Below are 15,615 nucleotides of genomic sequence, written 5' to 3'. Positions count from 1 at the left end.
GCACCACTGCTCAATACAAGAGGACGTAGGTTTAAGGCAAGGGGTGGAAAGTTCAAGGGGGATATTAGAGGAAGGTTTTTTTTACTCAGAGAGTGGTTGGTGTGTGGAATGCACTGCCTGAGTCTGTGGTGGAAGCAGATATAGTGAAATTCAAAAGGCTACTAGACAGGAATATGGAGAAATTTAAGGTGTTGGGGGGATATATGGGATGCACGGTTTAAGGGTTGGCACAACATTGTGGGCCGATGGGCCTGTACTGTGCTGTACTATTCTGTGTTCTATAATCAGCTGCTTCATCAACTGCCAAAGCAGAATCGGCTTGCTAAGTGTTCCCCTGAATTGCACTTTGTAAGAGAATATGCCAACCCTCTCTTGGCCACTTTAAACTCTGAGCAAACTTCTCAAAATGCCAGAAGTATTTATCAACCTCTACCTCGTCAAATGGTGGTACCAATTTAACTTCTTGACTGGCCTCAACTTATCACTAGAGTCTAATGCTAGACCCCTTTGCTGCAATCTCTCTATCTTTTCCAGCTCAAACAGCCCGTCTTACTGCTTCCTCCCTCTGTTTTTCTGCCTGTCTAGTTTCAAGCTGCCTCTGCCTTTCCGCAGCTTCCATCTTTAATTTTTTCTCGCTTGTCCTGGAGCTCAAGCTCACGATGTTTACTTTCAGGAAACACCTCCAACTCCTCCACTTTATACACACCCTCAGATACATAATGTTCAGCTATTACCCTCTGCATCTGATCCCTCCACATTGTCGGTTTCCCCTTAGCAAGTTTGAACCTTCTAGCAGTATTCAACAACTCAATCCTTCTGGTAACTTCTAATGCCTCAGATGTTGGTGCTTCCAGACATCTATCAACATCCGTTGCTGCAGATTTTCCACACACAAATAAATCAAAAGCAAATTTCCCCAATGAAATCGATAACTAATCAATACACCCCCAAATCTGTTCATATTCTGGTTGCAGGCCCCAATTTTATTCTGAATTGTTACGCTTTAGAAATGAACCAGCAGCAATGGACTACACCTGGAGTCTGTTTTTGATGTTAAAACAATCTTTAATACAATCCACTTATAATATAGTAACTTAAGAAAGATAAACAAAAGTTAAGTGTCATGTGTATATATGTGTGTAAATATAACTCCCAAACTATTCTCGGGGGAAACAAGGCTTGGAGTCTTGAGATGGTAAAGTATGAAAGTTCAGTTCAACCATGGAATAGGTGATGAGAGAGATATTTGTAATTCAGGGTAAATGTCGAGAGAAGGCAATTATGTTGAATTCCACAGGTTCCATGGTGGTAAAATGAGAGAACAGTCGCTGTAGATTTTATCTGTCATCGTTCCAAATCCACATACGAACTATCACCGAAAGTGACTTGGCACAAGAGGTATCGTCAAGTGAATTACCACACCACATCTAGGCAAGGGTTAACACATCAGTGGTCTTCACAGAATACCCCAAAACAGATCCACTCCTATGGATCAAACAAGGTAACAACCACACATTCGACGTTTCCTGAATCGATAAGTAACCCACCCTTGTGGGCATAGGAAAATTCCAAACAGAGACCCTTGCCCACTGGTTCCCTGGTTTCGATCCTTCCATTTTTCCTCCTTCATCCCCATCTGACTCTGAGTGTCTGTGTCCTTGGTTAAAACTAAACAAGCTGCGAGCGATGTAAAAAGGCTGCAAGTCAAACTGATTCACCTTCTTCATTTCTCTCTCTCTCACTCTCTTAAAGTGACAGTCCACAGCAAACAAAACCTAGAGATTCATAACAAAGGCCACTCCCCATTGTGAACTGACTGGTGTGCCAGTAGTTGGGGACTGAATCCCTTCCCACATTCTCAGCAGATGAATGGCCTCTCCCCAGTGTGAACTTGCCGATGTCTCTGTAAGCTGGAACAGTGAGTGAATCTCTTCCCACAGACTGAGCAGGTGAATGGTTTCTCTCCAGTGTGAACTCGCTGATGACTCTGTAGGGTGGATGACTGACTGAATCTCTTCCCACATTCTGAGCAGGTGAATGGCTTCTCCCCAGTGTGAACTCCCTGATGTCTCAGTAGAGTGGATGACTGAGTGAATCTCCTCCCACATTCTGAGCAGGTGAATGGCTTCTCCCCAGTGTGAACTCGCTGATGTCTCTGTAGGCTGGATAACTCAGTGAATCCTTTCCCACATTCTGAGCAGGTGAATGGCCTCTCCCCCGTGTGAACTCGCTGATGACTCTGTAGGTGGGTTAACTGAGTGAATCTCTTCCCGCAGTCCGAGCAGGTGAACGGCTTCTCTCCAGTGTGAACTCGCTGATGTACCAGTAGGGTGGATGACTGAATGAATCTCTTCCCACAGTCCGAGCAGGTGAAAGGCCTCTCCCCGTAGTGAACTAGCTGGTGAGCCATTAGATCAGATGACCGAGTGAATCCTTCTCCACAAATTCTTCAGATGACCAGCCTCTGCCCAGTGTGAACTGACTGGTGTGTCCACAGATGGGAAGACAGACTGAACCCCTTCTCACACACAGAACAGGTAAATGGCCTTGCCCAGTGTGAACTTGCGGATGTACCTTCAATTGTGATAACCAAGTGAATCCATTCCCACTATCTGAGCAGGTGAATGGCCTTTCTCCTGTGTAAAATGACGGGCGTGCCAGTTGGTCAGATGACCGAATAAATCCCTCCCCACAGTCTGAGCAGGAAGGATGGTCGATTGAATCCCTTGCTCCACTTCTTAAATATCTGGACAGAGACAGCAAAACTGGTGTGCCAAGTTTGAGATTCCTGGAGACAAATTCCTTCTCATTTTTAACCTGTAAAAAGATTTTCAAAATCCATCAATGTGTGTAGGACAACATTTCAGATGAGATCACTTGAGTTGCCAAGGTTTGATTTGGTATCACACGGTTACAGTGAGGTTCAAAACAAGCTGGACAGAGATATCATCTCCTGACTGGGCAGAGTGCTGGTATCCGGAATGACCAGCAACTCCCCGATGCTCTTCCTGTCTCTATAAGAATGGGGCATTTCTGCCGTCTCCAATCTGTACCCTGGCTCAGTTTGACTCTCTCCATTGGTATTGTTCCCTCTTCCTCCTGAGCTGCATGGGTCCTGGCCCCACAGGAACTGGAACAGTCTCATGCAAATAGTCTTTCTTGATGTGCAGCTGGGATTTTCTTTTATGTATTATTAACATAAAGTGCCACAGTTTTAACGCCATATAAAAAATTCCTGCTGAGGTGAATGGTTGGTCCGCACAGCTGTTAAAAGGGCTTAGAGTGAATTGTTGTAATATTTCAGGTTCTTCTAGAAATGTACAACACAGAAACAGACTAAAATAATAGACAGGGATGGGGGTAAGGGCGTGGGGCAGGAGTTTCAATGGAGGGCAGAGAATTGGATGTTCATGCCGGCAGGTAGGAGGCTACCTAGGCGGGAGATAAGGTATTGCTCCATCGACCTGCGTTTGGCCTCATCTTGACGGTAGAGGAGGCCATGGACAGACATGTTGGAGTGGGAGTGGTCTGTGGAATTGAAGTGTGTGGCCACAGGGAGATCCCGCCACTGCTGGAGGACAGAGCGCCTGTGTTCGGCGAAACGGTCTCCCAGTCTGCGGTGGGTCTCCCCAATGTATAAATGGCCACATCAGGAACACCGGATACAGTATATCATCCCAGTTGACTTGCAAGTGAAGTGGTGCCTCACCTGAAAGGACTGTCTGGGGCCTGGGACTTCATTAACTTCGCCTCCAACTTTCACCCCACCCTCAAATTCACCTGGTCTATTTCCGACACCTTCCTCCCCTTTCTATATCTTTCTGTTTCGATCTCTGGAGACACCCTGTCCACCAAAGTCTACTACAAAGCAAATAACTCCCACAGCTACCTAGACAATTCCTCCTCCCACCCTGTCTCCTGCAAAAATGCTATCCCTTTATCTCAATTCCTCCGCCTCCGCCGCATCTGCTCTCAGGATGAAGCCTTTCATTCCAGGACAAAGGAGATGTCTTCCTTTTTTAAAGAAAGGGGCTTCCCTTCGTCCACTACCAACTCTGCCCTCCATCGCGTCTCCCGTATTTCACGCACCTCTGCCCTCACCCCATCCCCCCGCCAGCCCACCAGGGATAGAGTCCCCGGTCCTCACCTATCACCCTACCAGCCTACAGATCCAACGAATAATCCTCCACAACTTCCGCCACCTCCTACGTGATCCCACCACCAACCACATCTTCACCTTCCCCCCTCTCTCGGCTTTCCGCAGGGATCGCTCCCTACGCGACTCCCTTGTCCATTCATCTCCCCCATCCCTTCCCATGGACCTCCCTCCGGGCACTCATCCCTGCAAACGGAAGAAGTGCTACACCTGCCCCCACACTTCTTCCCTCACCACCATCCCAGGCCCCAGACTGTTTGAGGAGTCAGGGTATTTATAAAGCTTTGCAATTTGCATAACCTGTCCTAACGATGACTGTGAACAAGCCATTGTCCTAACAAGCTAATTCAGGTCTGAGACCTTGGTAAAATTTAACTGAGATCTCAAATCTCTTGGGGTGCCCAAACTTTTCCATGGTGCTCCTTTCCTTTTTTTTTCCCACTCTAAAATTGTACAAAAACAGAAATAATGCACTAAACTCCTGATGAAGGGTTTCAGTCTGAAACGTTGTCACTACCTCCTCCCATAGATGCTGTCAGGCCTGCTGAGTTCTGCCAGCATTTTTTGTTTTTAATAATACACTAATCTTGCTTAAAATGTTGAAAAGAATGTTTTGTCTTTAATTTTATAACTTTTGGAGACCAGTTCACCCTCTACTCACTTAACTATTCACAGTAACAGGAAGTTTGACCTGTGGTGCCCAGCCGTTTGCATACCACTGTATGGGATGGGGTGGAGAGCGCGGGGTGTGATGGGAGAGAGGGGGAGGAGGAGGAGGAGGACTGACAGGGAGTGAAGAGGGAGAACGCGTGGGGTGAGTGGTAGATTTAGAGGGTGAGAAAGAGGGGAAGACAGTGTGGGATACGGGAGCCAGCAGGGAGAGTGTTTGAGAGAGGGGGGAGGGTGGGATGTAGGGAGAGAGATAGAGAGGTTGAGAGCCGGTAATGGAGGCGGTTACAGAGTGGCGGAGGTGAGTGAGTGAGAGACAAGTTTGATTGAGGTGCGTGAGAGAGGAGGAGATGGAGAGGGGAAGACAGAGGGTGACTGATATTGAGAGTGGGCTGGCGGGTGATAGGGGTAGGGACGGATTGTGGAATGGGAGAGAGAATGGAAGAGTAAGAGAAAGATGGAGAGATGCAGAGGGAGAGAGTGAGAGAGAAATGAAAAGAGGCATGACAGAGTGAGGAGATGAAGAGAAACAAGAGCGAGGAGTACGATTTATTACTAGAGGGGTAGAGAGAGTGGCAAAAAAGGAGAGCGCAAGGAAAGGGGTGAAAGAGAGTGGGAGACTGGTCAAGTAGCAGTGTAACTGAGAGGGATAGGGAAGAGGGATGATTGAGAGGGGCGATGATAAGGAAGGGGTGAGGGAGAGTTGAGACAGTGAGGAAGAGAGGGAGCAAGAAGGGAGGGCTGGAGTAGAGGGCCCTATGAGGAAGAGGAACTGTGAGGAGGGTGTGGTGAGGGAAATGGGGTAAGTAGCTAGGGGTGAGGGAGAAAGGCGAGGAGACTGTGTGTCTGATTACAATTATTAGACTATTTATGCAGTCCCCAGTTGCAGGGACATTAATCACGTCTGTTCACAAGTCACCGAACAAATCCACCGTGGGATTACGGTTCCATGCTGGGAATTATGAGTGTGAGGGCAGCTTGCTGTTCTCGGTGTCGGATGTGGGAGGTCCCGGAGTCTCCTAGCTTCCCGGACGTGCACATCTGCACCAGGTGCGCTGAGCTGCAGTTCCTAAGGGACTGTGCCAGGGTACTGGAGCTGCAGCTCGATGACCTTCGTCTGGTCAGGGAGAGTGAGGAGGTGATAGAGAGGAGTTGCAGGCAGGTGGTCACACCGGGGCCACGGGAGGCAGACAGGTGGGTCATAGTTAGGATGGGGAAGGGGAAGAGTCAGGTACTAGAGAGTACCCCAGTGGCTGTACCCCTTGACAATAAGTACTCCTGTTTGAGTACTGTTGGTTGGGGGGGTGGGTGGAAACAGCCTACCTGGGGGAAGCAACAGCGGCCGTGGCTCCGGCACAGTGTCCGGCCCTGAAACTCAGAAGGGTAGGGAAAGGAAGAGGAAGACAGTAGCAATAGGGGACTCAATAGTTTGTGGGTCAGATAGGCGATTCTGTGTAAGCAGTCAGGAGACCCGGATGGTAGTTTGCCTCCCTGGTGCCAGGGTCTGGGATGTTTCTGATCACATCCAACATATCCTGAAGTGGGAGGGTGAGGAGCCAGAGGTCGTGGTACATATAGGTACCAATGACATAGGTAGGAAAAGGGAAGAGGTCCTGAAAGGAGAATATAGGGAGCTAGGAAGGGAGTTGAGAAGAAGGTCTGCAAAGGTAGAAATGTCGGGATTACTGCCTGTGCCACGTGACAGTGACAGTAGTAATGGAATGAGGTGGAGGATAAATGCGTGGCTGAGGGATTGGAACAGGGGGCAGGGATTCAAGATTCTGGATCATTGGGACCTCTTTTGGGGCAGGAGTGACCTGTACAAAAAGGACGGATTGCAATTGAAACCTAGGGGTCCAATATCCTGGTGGGGAGATCTGTGAAGGCTACTGGGGAGACTTTAAACTAGAATGGTTGGGTGGTGGGAATCAAATTGAAGAGTCTAGGAGAGAGGAGGTTAGTTCACAAATAGAGAAAGCTTGTAGACAGTGTGAGGAAATCTAGGACTAATGGTGCATATTTCCCTGAAGGAGGAAGCTCATGTGGTGGTGAAGAAAGCTTTTGGTATGCTGACCTTTATAAATCAGAGCACTGAGTATAGGAGTTGGGATGTAATGTTAAAATTGTACAAAGCATTGGTGAGGCCAGATTTGGAGCACTATATACAGTTCTGGTCACCAAATTATACGTAAGATGTCAAGAGAGAACAGAGATTTACTAGAATGTTACCTGGGTTTCAGCACCTAAGTTACAGAGAAAGGTTGAACAAGTTAGGTCTTTATTCTTTGGAACATAGAAGGTCGAGGGGGGACTTGATAGAAGTATTTAAAATTATGCGGGGATTGATAGAGTTGATGTGGATAGGCTTTTTCCAGTGAGTGTAGGGGAGATTCAAACAAGAGGACATGAGTTGAGAGTTAAGGGGCAAAAGGTTAGGGGTAACATGAGGGGTAACTTCTTTACTCAGAGAGTAGTAACTGTGTGGAACGAGCCTCCAGTAGAAGTGGTAGAGGTAGGTTCGATTTTTTCATTAAAAAAAATTTGTATAGGTATATGGACAGGAAAGGAATGGAGGATTATGGGCTGAGTGCAGGTCAGTGGGACTAGGTGAGAGTAAGCGTTCGGCACGCACTAGGAATGCCGAGATGGCCTTTTTCCGTGCTGTAATTGTTATGTGGTTTTACCGCGTACGATTCTGGTCTCCATATCCGACAGCGGGGAGCTTTAACTCATATGGGGACCAACTGCAGCTCAACCCCAGCTGATGCGGGTGTTTCTCCTGTTCAGGTGGCGGTGAGGAAGGGGTTAATCTCGGGTTTGTGTAAATCGAGGGCTGATTGCTGTGGGAAAGGGGTGGGACCGAGCCGGACAGCTGGAGGCTCCGGGCTCTCCAGTCTTGCATCCCTGGTTTTAGTTTTGCACCGTGTCGGGATCGCGGGATCAGTTTGTTGTGGTTCCCCAAGCTGGGAGGGTGGACGTGGGTGAAGGGGGCCTGTCTATGTGTCGGTGTGGGGTGAATGGTCAGAAGGGTGTGGGGCCACTGGTGGAACGGAGGGTGGTTGGGGTACTGTGGGTGATCAGAAGTAACATGACCTGGGTGGATGGGCAAGGGGTAAATTACGTTGTCAACGAGGGTGGATCTGGTCCAATGAATCAGACAGCTCAGCTCGCCTGTCCTTTCAGGAGGCCACAATTCTCTCATCATCTTAATCACTGACTAATCTTCCGGTTAACATTGAGTTTGTTACAGAGCCCCAGAGTCTGGGAACGGCTGGGTGGTAGGAGGCAGAGGGTGATGATGAGAGGCTGTTTCTTGGACTCGAGTTCCATGCTTCGTGACGTTCCCTGGGGTTACACCCATTGCTACTTGTCATCTATGTCAATAATTTGGTTGAGAAAGTACAGGGTATGGGTAGAGAGATTGCAGCAAGTTCAAACAAATACTGTTTTTGAAAGACAGTCAGTAAAAACACTCCCCTCTCTTTCCCTCTCCCCACTCAGATCTGACCAAAAGCTACATCAGAGGATGCAAGATCTTTTACTGAGTAACCATTGTGAAGGAATGGGAGTGGTTTCAAAGGGCTGGGCTGCTGGAAGCACATTACCAGACCTGGAGTGATTGCAACTGGGTCTGACAGAGGCATAACTGGTTCTGCTGGGCACATTCAGTCTCACTCCCCACTATTTCCTACCTTCCCTTGTACAGGAATGTAATGTCTAAAGGACCAGTGTTTGAGTAAATGAGACTCACCAAACTTTCTCCTGACTGAATCACTGGAATCTCCGAGTCAGATGGGTTCTCTCCAGTCGGTGCTCTCAGTCCTCGGGCTGGTTCACTTGTTGCTGCTCCCTCGTCTTCAGTCGTGGTTTGCCTCCAGTTGGGGTTTTTCTTCAAATAAATCTCTCACCACAGGTCTAACTTTAACCAGAGAGACAATGAAGCACATTAATAATGAAAAGGAGAACTAAACATTTCTGTGTAATGTTACTAAGAACAAAACTCACTGAGATTTAAACACTGAAGGCAGATGTAATGACCTCAGTAAACAATCTTTTATTGTCCCTCACATCTCACAGACGATACGGGATAAGAAGGATCCATCATCCAGTCACGGTAAGACACAAGACACAGGAACAGAATCAGGTGATTTGGTCCAACTGGTCTGCCCCACCATTTAACCATGGCTGATTTTCATTCCAACACCACATTCCTGCCTTCCTCCTGTAACCCTGAGCTGCTCAGCAATCATCAGTATGTTAAACTCTGTCATATGTATACCCAAATGGCAGCTTCAACCAACCTCTGTGGCAACAAATTCCACAGATCAGACATCTTCTGGCCATAAATGTTTCTCATCTGAGTTTTAAGGGGAAGCATCTTTATTCTGAGACTGCACTGTCAGATCACAGTCTAATGGAAACATCCTCTCCATGTCCACTGTATCCAGGCTTTTCAGCATTCGGTAGGTTTACATCCCTCCACCACCCCCACCGTCCCTCTCAACACCATTGAGCACAGGTCCAGAACCATCAAATGCTCCTCACACATAAAGCCGATCATTCCTGAGATTATTCATGTAAACCTTGTTAGGAACACTGTACTGAACACATTTCCAGGAAAAACAGAAAAATTGGTACCAGGATAATTGACAGGGAAACGTTGTGCTTTCTTTACAGTTCTACTATCACATGTGTTGGCGCGTGGCCAAGTGGTTAAGGCGTTGGTCTAGTGATCTGAAGGTTGCTAGTTCGAGCCTTGGCAGAGGCTGCCTGTGTGTCCTTGAGTGACAACACCGGTGCCAAGCTGTATGGGTCCTAATGCCCTTCCCTTGGACAACATCGGTGGAGAGGGGAGACTTGCAGAGACTCTAACGGAGGCCTACAAACTATCACAGCCATTTTCATTTCCAGGTTAAAACAGGTCCATTTCATGAAATATAAACCAAGAAATAAAAAGAAACTGGAATTACCAGAAAGACTCTGCAGGTAAGGAACAGCTTACAATACAATTCAATTAATAACATTTCATCAGATTGAGTTCAAACATTTTCAGTTTTTAGTGCAGATCTCCAGCACAGCTGCCTGATTTCCACTGTGTGATTTCCAAACACAGTTTGAACACCAGACTCAGGGTCTATCTTAACTGTTGTAAACACAGAACAGCCCAGTTACTCACAGCCTCTCCCTGTGAGGATGGAATGGGAACTCATCCTCTCCTCAGATTGGCAGTCATTGCTTCCAAAGGAATTCCAGAAACAAACATCTGATCCCAGACCAGAAATACTCGATCAACAGCTCACAAGCCCAAACAGCTCGATCCCCGATTCCACTTTAGCTGGATTAAAAACTATGATATCCCAGGACCCAACACAGCTTAATCTGCCGCTCACCGACCCTGAGAGTCTCACACATCATCCCCACATCTCACACTGGGTAGTGCAATCTGGGATTTCCCCACAACCAATGTCCAGCTGCTCGACATTTCTGCTTCATTGCAGGATGACCATCCGGCCCATCTGCAGAAGCTCAAACCAAAGTCAAAGCTAAAACACCAGCAGTTCCATTTGCCTGGAAAGCCGATCACAGGATTAGAGCCCAAGCACCAACTCTCCCAGTACTCTTTGCTGCCAGTAAAATGCTGCAGTGTGTCAGCCCGTCACTGTTCATAAACGATCACCTCCACACCAATGCACAACAGACCTGGGACCAGATGACCCTCCAGCATTCCAGCTAACAATAACCAATTCGGGAAATGACTCAGCGAGGCCAAAGGTACAAAAGAACACTTCACAATGAAGACAGAGGTTGGAAGAAAGATAGCTGATATATAACATTGAGCTGGTGGGATACAGGGTGGACCGAAGATGACCCAGGTGGGAGATGTAAATCACTGAAGCAGGAAGATGGGTTTAGGAGACTGCACAGAGGTTGAACAAGATGAGCAGAGATAAGCAGATGGAACCAGGTGGGAGAAGGGATCATACATTCAGGGGTGCAGTGCTACCAGAGCTCACCGGACAACCGCTCCGGCAACTCTGTAAAAAAGTCAAAATAAACAAGCGGGTAATTTAACAGCGGCCACATAATAAAAAGAGGGAACTCTACGGAAGCAGGGGGTGTTGGCTGGTGGGGAAAAGTGCCACTAATAACATTAGGATATTTGATCGTTTTTGGTGAAATCCTGGAGCTGTGACTGTTTTTTATTTAGGTATTTGTGTAATTCCTTCTCGCTCGACCCGTTGTCCTAGGAAGCTGAGAAATAGCTGCACACAAATGCAAGCATTTTCCCGCTCTTTCCAATTTGTACCGTTGGATACCAGGAAGCAGTTATATTAAGCAAGGTATGAACATAGAAACTCTAGTTTAAAAGTTGAAAACAATGAAAGAAAAATTCACTGCTCGCTCATCTTCGTCCTGATTCTGATAAAATTCACAAGCTAATCATCCAAAATCCTCTTCTACACCTGGATAAATTTAGTTTTGTTTTACAAGCTAAATGGAAAAAAAGCATTTCTGGGCTATAAGCTAGTTTTACGTCATTTCAACTATCATTAATAGCGGATCAACCCCTTGGCCTCGCTCCACCAACAGTAGCTGATGGGAAAGAGGATCTTTTTCTCTTTGTGTTGATAGGAAAAAGAGTAATTTAGTGAGGCAATGAACGAGATGAAATGCATTTCCAAAACTCCCAAATGGTTGCTGTCCTCCCCTGTTAACATTTGTCACTTCCAAACTACGAGATTTTCTATTTGTATAAATGCGATAACAATTTATGTAAAGATTCAAACTTCTTTAACTTTTTATATATTTAAAGACTAAACAGGATCTGTAAAGGTCAAACTATGTAACACCCAACGTGTGAGGAGATTGTATCGACACTCACACATACACTTCCCGTCCAACCATTTCTGCGAGAGAAACGGTACGAGGCAGAGTTGCCAACCTACCACTTTTGAGACTAGTATTCAGCAATATTCGTGGCTTTAGCAATAGTTCATCACAGTTTCTTTTTTCATACTTGATTACTTGGTTCCAATTTAGGTGGCTAAAAGTGTAAAAAAATGAATTGCTTTATTTCTGTTATTTTTATACCTCCGAGGAACACTGCTAAGCGCTGCGGGCCCTGCCGTCTGCTCCGAATCAGTCGTATTAGTAAGGCTACATCTATGGTGGTCCGTGAATTACCCGCTAATCCTAAAGTAAACTTTTCTCACTAACAACCCTTTGCTTCTAAGCAAAGTTATTTTACTTGCTTGATAATTATATTCTATGATAATAGGTTAAGTGCAACCATGCAATACAAATTGGGTTTCACAAACTGGGGGTGATTGATAAGTTCATGGCCTAAGGCCTAAGGTGGAAGGAGTCAATTTTACAAAACCTAGCAATTTTCAATTATCTGAAACAAATACCACAAAAGTTATTAACTTCAAACTTTCTGCATAATCACTCAAAGAGTTGAACGAAACGTGCAGGTACCGAGAGCTGTATAAGTTCAGAACTTCCAAATTAGGCCACGAACTTATCAATCAATCTCCCGCACCCCCCACCCCCACAGCTCCGGCAGCTAAAACATTACCACTGCAGCCATGCTCCAGCAGTCCGGCAGAGCTCGGGCCCGGCCCTTTCCCAATGCAACCGGCCCCAGAGTTACACAACACCGGGATCATTCCCTACTCACCCCTGCTCGAATCGGAGAACCGCCAACAACAGCGGCAGTCGGCACCGCGCATGCGTTCAGCAGGCGTTTCTTCGCAGCGCCACCGGCTGCCGGAGGTCTGCACATCGTCGCCGAAGGCCGGAGATCCGCACAGCGCCACCGCTGGCCGGAGATCCGCACAGCGCCACCAATGGTCGGAAGCCGGAAGGACAACGGAGAGGTAAATCACAAACGAGACAAAGTCTGCAGATCCTTGAAATCCAAACCAACACAAACAAAATGCTTGCCGAACACAGCAGGCCGGGTAGCAACGGGAATGGAAATCAGAATGAAAATGTTTGGACACGGGGAACTCCCGCTCGGAGCGGATAGTTCAAAGGTTAGTTTACTATGAAAGCAGGTATCCATAAATAACAGGGAGTTTTTGTTTCTCCATAGAACCACGAAACAAAGAAAGAGCATGAAAGTCGTTCACAGAGAAAAATCAAACTTCCACCCCACCCCCCAGATCAAGAAGAACGGGATCCCAATCATCAAACCCCAAAACCCACACCTCACGCACAAAAGTGAACAATAATATCGACCCCCGATAAAAAAAAAACACCCCTACACCGCACAACTGCGGAGGAGACGGTGTCATCACTGTCGAGGCGGCCGCATCGGGAGCAGCGGACACAAGAGGCGACCCCGGAAGATTCACAGGTGAAGTGTCGCCTCACCTGGAAGGATGTTTGGACAATGGAGAGAGTTTGGCCGTCCGGCCCTTTCACTGTGACACCCCGAACTCCACATCAAATCCGTCCAAACGAATCTGGGTGAATTTAATGACCAATAAATATATTTCCTCTCAGCGATCAGCTGTCTGAATGATCCCCTGACTCTGAGAGGAAGGGGTATCTATGGTCCACACTGTCAGGGTGTTGAGTTTACCAGGAGACAAAGACTGCAGGGACGAGAGGTTTTCTGTTGACTAATACACTGTGTGTGGACCCCGCTGGCAATTCTGGTGTTGTGACCCGAATCGAGACAAGCACCACGCTGCCCACTCCACCAACAACACGGCACAGCCGGACACATAACAGGGGACTTTACATCCCACAACACTGGATTCAGTGATGAAACCCATGATTAATGTTGTTGTCCCACGGAAAAGTCCATTAAGGTGCTTTTGAATGCCAGCGCTCTCCCACATGTGACGTCACACAGCTCCTCCCCCCACGCGCCTGACGTCACACGGGCTCCCCACACCGGGATCTGCCCTCACGTGCGCGGTATCTTACGTCACCTACGCGCTGCTGTGCTCGAGCTTTATCGGTTTAACGGCTGGGCTAATAAGCACGTGACCAGCCCCTCCCCCACCGCTGTCAACAGAGGATTCAGGAGCTGCGCTATTCCCATTGGTGAGAAGCGATGTCAATCACTCGTTACAACCAGTCGCGGAGGTGGACAAGCCGAGTGGGCGTTACCCCGCTGAGTTCGTCTCCCTCTCAAGCGCCGACCGCCTCCTCAGAGCGGAGAAAACCTCAAAGTTAATGTCCACTTTCTGATTTATTTCCATTTCCCTCCGAGGGAATTGGGGGGCGTTTGTGAACCGTCTCCTGCGGCCGGAGTCTGATGTATCGCTGAGAGGTAGGAGGAGACCGCTCGGCCCGTCGGTTTGATACTGGTTCCCCGGGGAGGTAGACCGGGGATTTTATTGACAGGATGAAGATGGCGTGAGATGCTGAGAGAGGGTGTGGACAGGATGTTTGTCCCGGTGGGGACAGGAGGGGCTCATCTGGGGAAATGTCTGAGCCCACGGTGGTGCCGAGCAGAGGGATTCACCACATTGGGGGCAAACACCGGCAGACTGTTGCCCTGCAAGCGGGGCCAATGGTCCGGGCAAAGTGACAATTATTTGTGCTTTGTTGAGATTGTACCTGGAATATGGTGTAAAATCCCGCTCCCCACACTAACACGGGTTATACAGACCAAAGAACAAACTGCCGGAGGAACTCAGCGGGTCGGGCAGCATCTGTGGAGGGAAATGACCGTCAACATTTCGGGTTGAGACCCTCCCTCTGGACTGAGAGTGGTCGGGAAATAGTCAGAGAAAAGAGGTGAGGGGTGGGGATGGGGCAAGAGCTGGGGAGTGAGAGGTGGATCCAGGTGAGGGGGAGGTGGGAAGGTGGAAATAGTGACAGGGGTGCGAGGTGAGTGGTTGGGGCAACACGGGGCTGCAGAAGGTGGAAATTAATTCCATAGATGATTCACAAAGCGGTTAGAGAGTATTTGTTACCGAGAGTGCAATGAATACTCACCTGACTGATCCCTGGGGTGGTGGGGTCATCATGTGAAGAAAAATCAAATGTGATAACCCTTTCATTCAGAGAATCGAGGACTGAGAGGTGAACAAATTGAAATGCACAACATCATTACCAGTTGAACAGGGATCCCAGTATCTGAAAAAAGGGGTGGACTGGCCGGGACTGAGATGAGGGGAAATGTCTCCACTTAGAGGGTGTTGGATATCTGTAAATCCCCTCCACAGAGGGTGGTGAAGACTCGGTGATCGTCCTCACATTAAACAGAGGTCGGCAGATGTGTGGAGACGGAAGGGATCGAGGAAATGAGGATCGGACAGAAACATGTCGCTGAGATGGGAGAGCAGCCGCCATCTTGTTGATGGTTAGAGGGGCTGAATGGCCTCCTGCTGTTTCTCACTTGAGGTCTCTGTGTTCCAATCCAGTCATGCTCCGGAGGAACTTAGTGTTTACAAACATAGACTGATCTAAATGAAACCTGCACATCTCCTGTGTGGGTCTGAATTGTGTGTCGGATCTGGATGGGAATCGAAACTCTAAGGCTGAGAACTCTGTGACCTGAGAGTGGAGGGAAAGGGATCGGGGAAGATATGGAGGGAAAGAATTAAAACTGTTGCTTTTATAATACGGGAAATAATGTAGGAAACGCGGCGGATGGGTTGGACAGCGTGTGGGGGGCGAGGAGCGGAGTCACCGGGTCACGTGGGAGACCCTCCGGCCATCAAGTGATCCAGTTTCACAGCGGATCTGCAGCATCCGCAGGTTTGACTCCTAGGCCCCGCCCACCGCCCTGATGACGGGCTGACGACATCGCGCACGCTCAGTTC

At 48.0% G+C, this 15,615-nt stretch overlaps 1 protein-coding gene across 1 annotated transcript in view; it reads right to left on the bottom strand.

Moving 5' to 3' along the window:
- Positions 1-1,775: 1,775 nt before the first annotated feature.
- LOC132390452 (zinc finger protein 271-like) overlaps positions 1,776-15,615 on the bottom strand; it is a gene marked incomplete at its 5' end in the record, with an annotated part of 135,808 nt that continues 121,968 nt past the window's right edge. Inside the window, one exon of the mRNA XM_059963068.1 lies at positions 1,776-2,447. Coding sequence (XP_059819051.1) covers positions 1,859-2,447 — 589 coding nt within the window. The remainder of the gene's footprint in view (positions 2,448-15,615) is intronic.

The sequence above is a fragment of the Hypanus sabinus genome, unplaced genomic scaffold (genome assembly GCF_030144855.1).
Source record: "Hypanus sabinus isolate sHypSab1 unplaced genomic scaffold, sHypSab1.hap1 scaffold_902, whole genome shotgun sequence".
Taxonomy (NCBI): Eukaryota; Metazoa; Chordata; class Chondrichthyes; order Myliobatiformes; family Dasyatidae; genus Hypanus; species Hypanus sabinus.
This window is presented reverse-complemented; position numbering and strand designations above follow the sequence as displayed.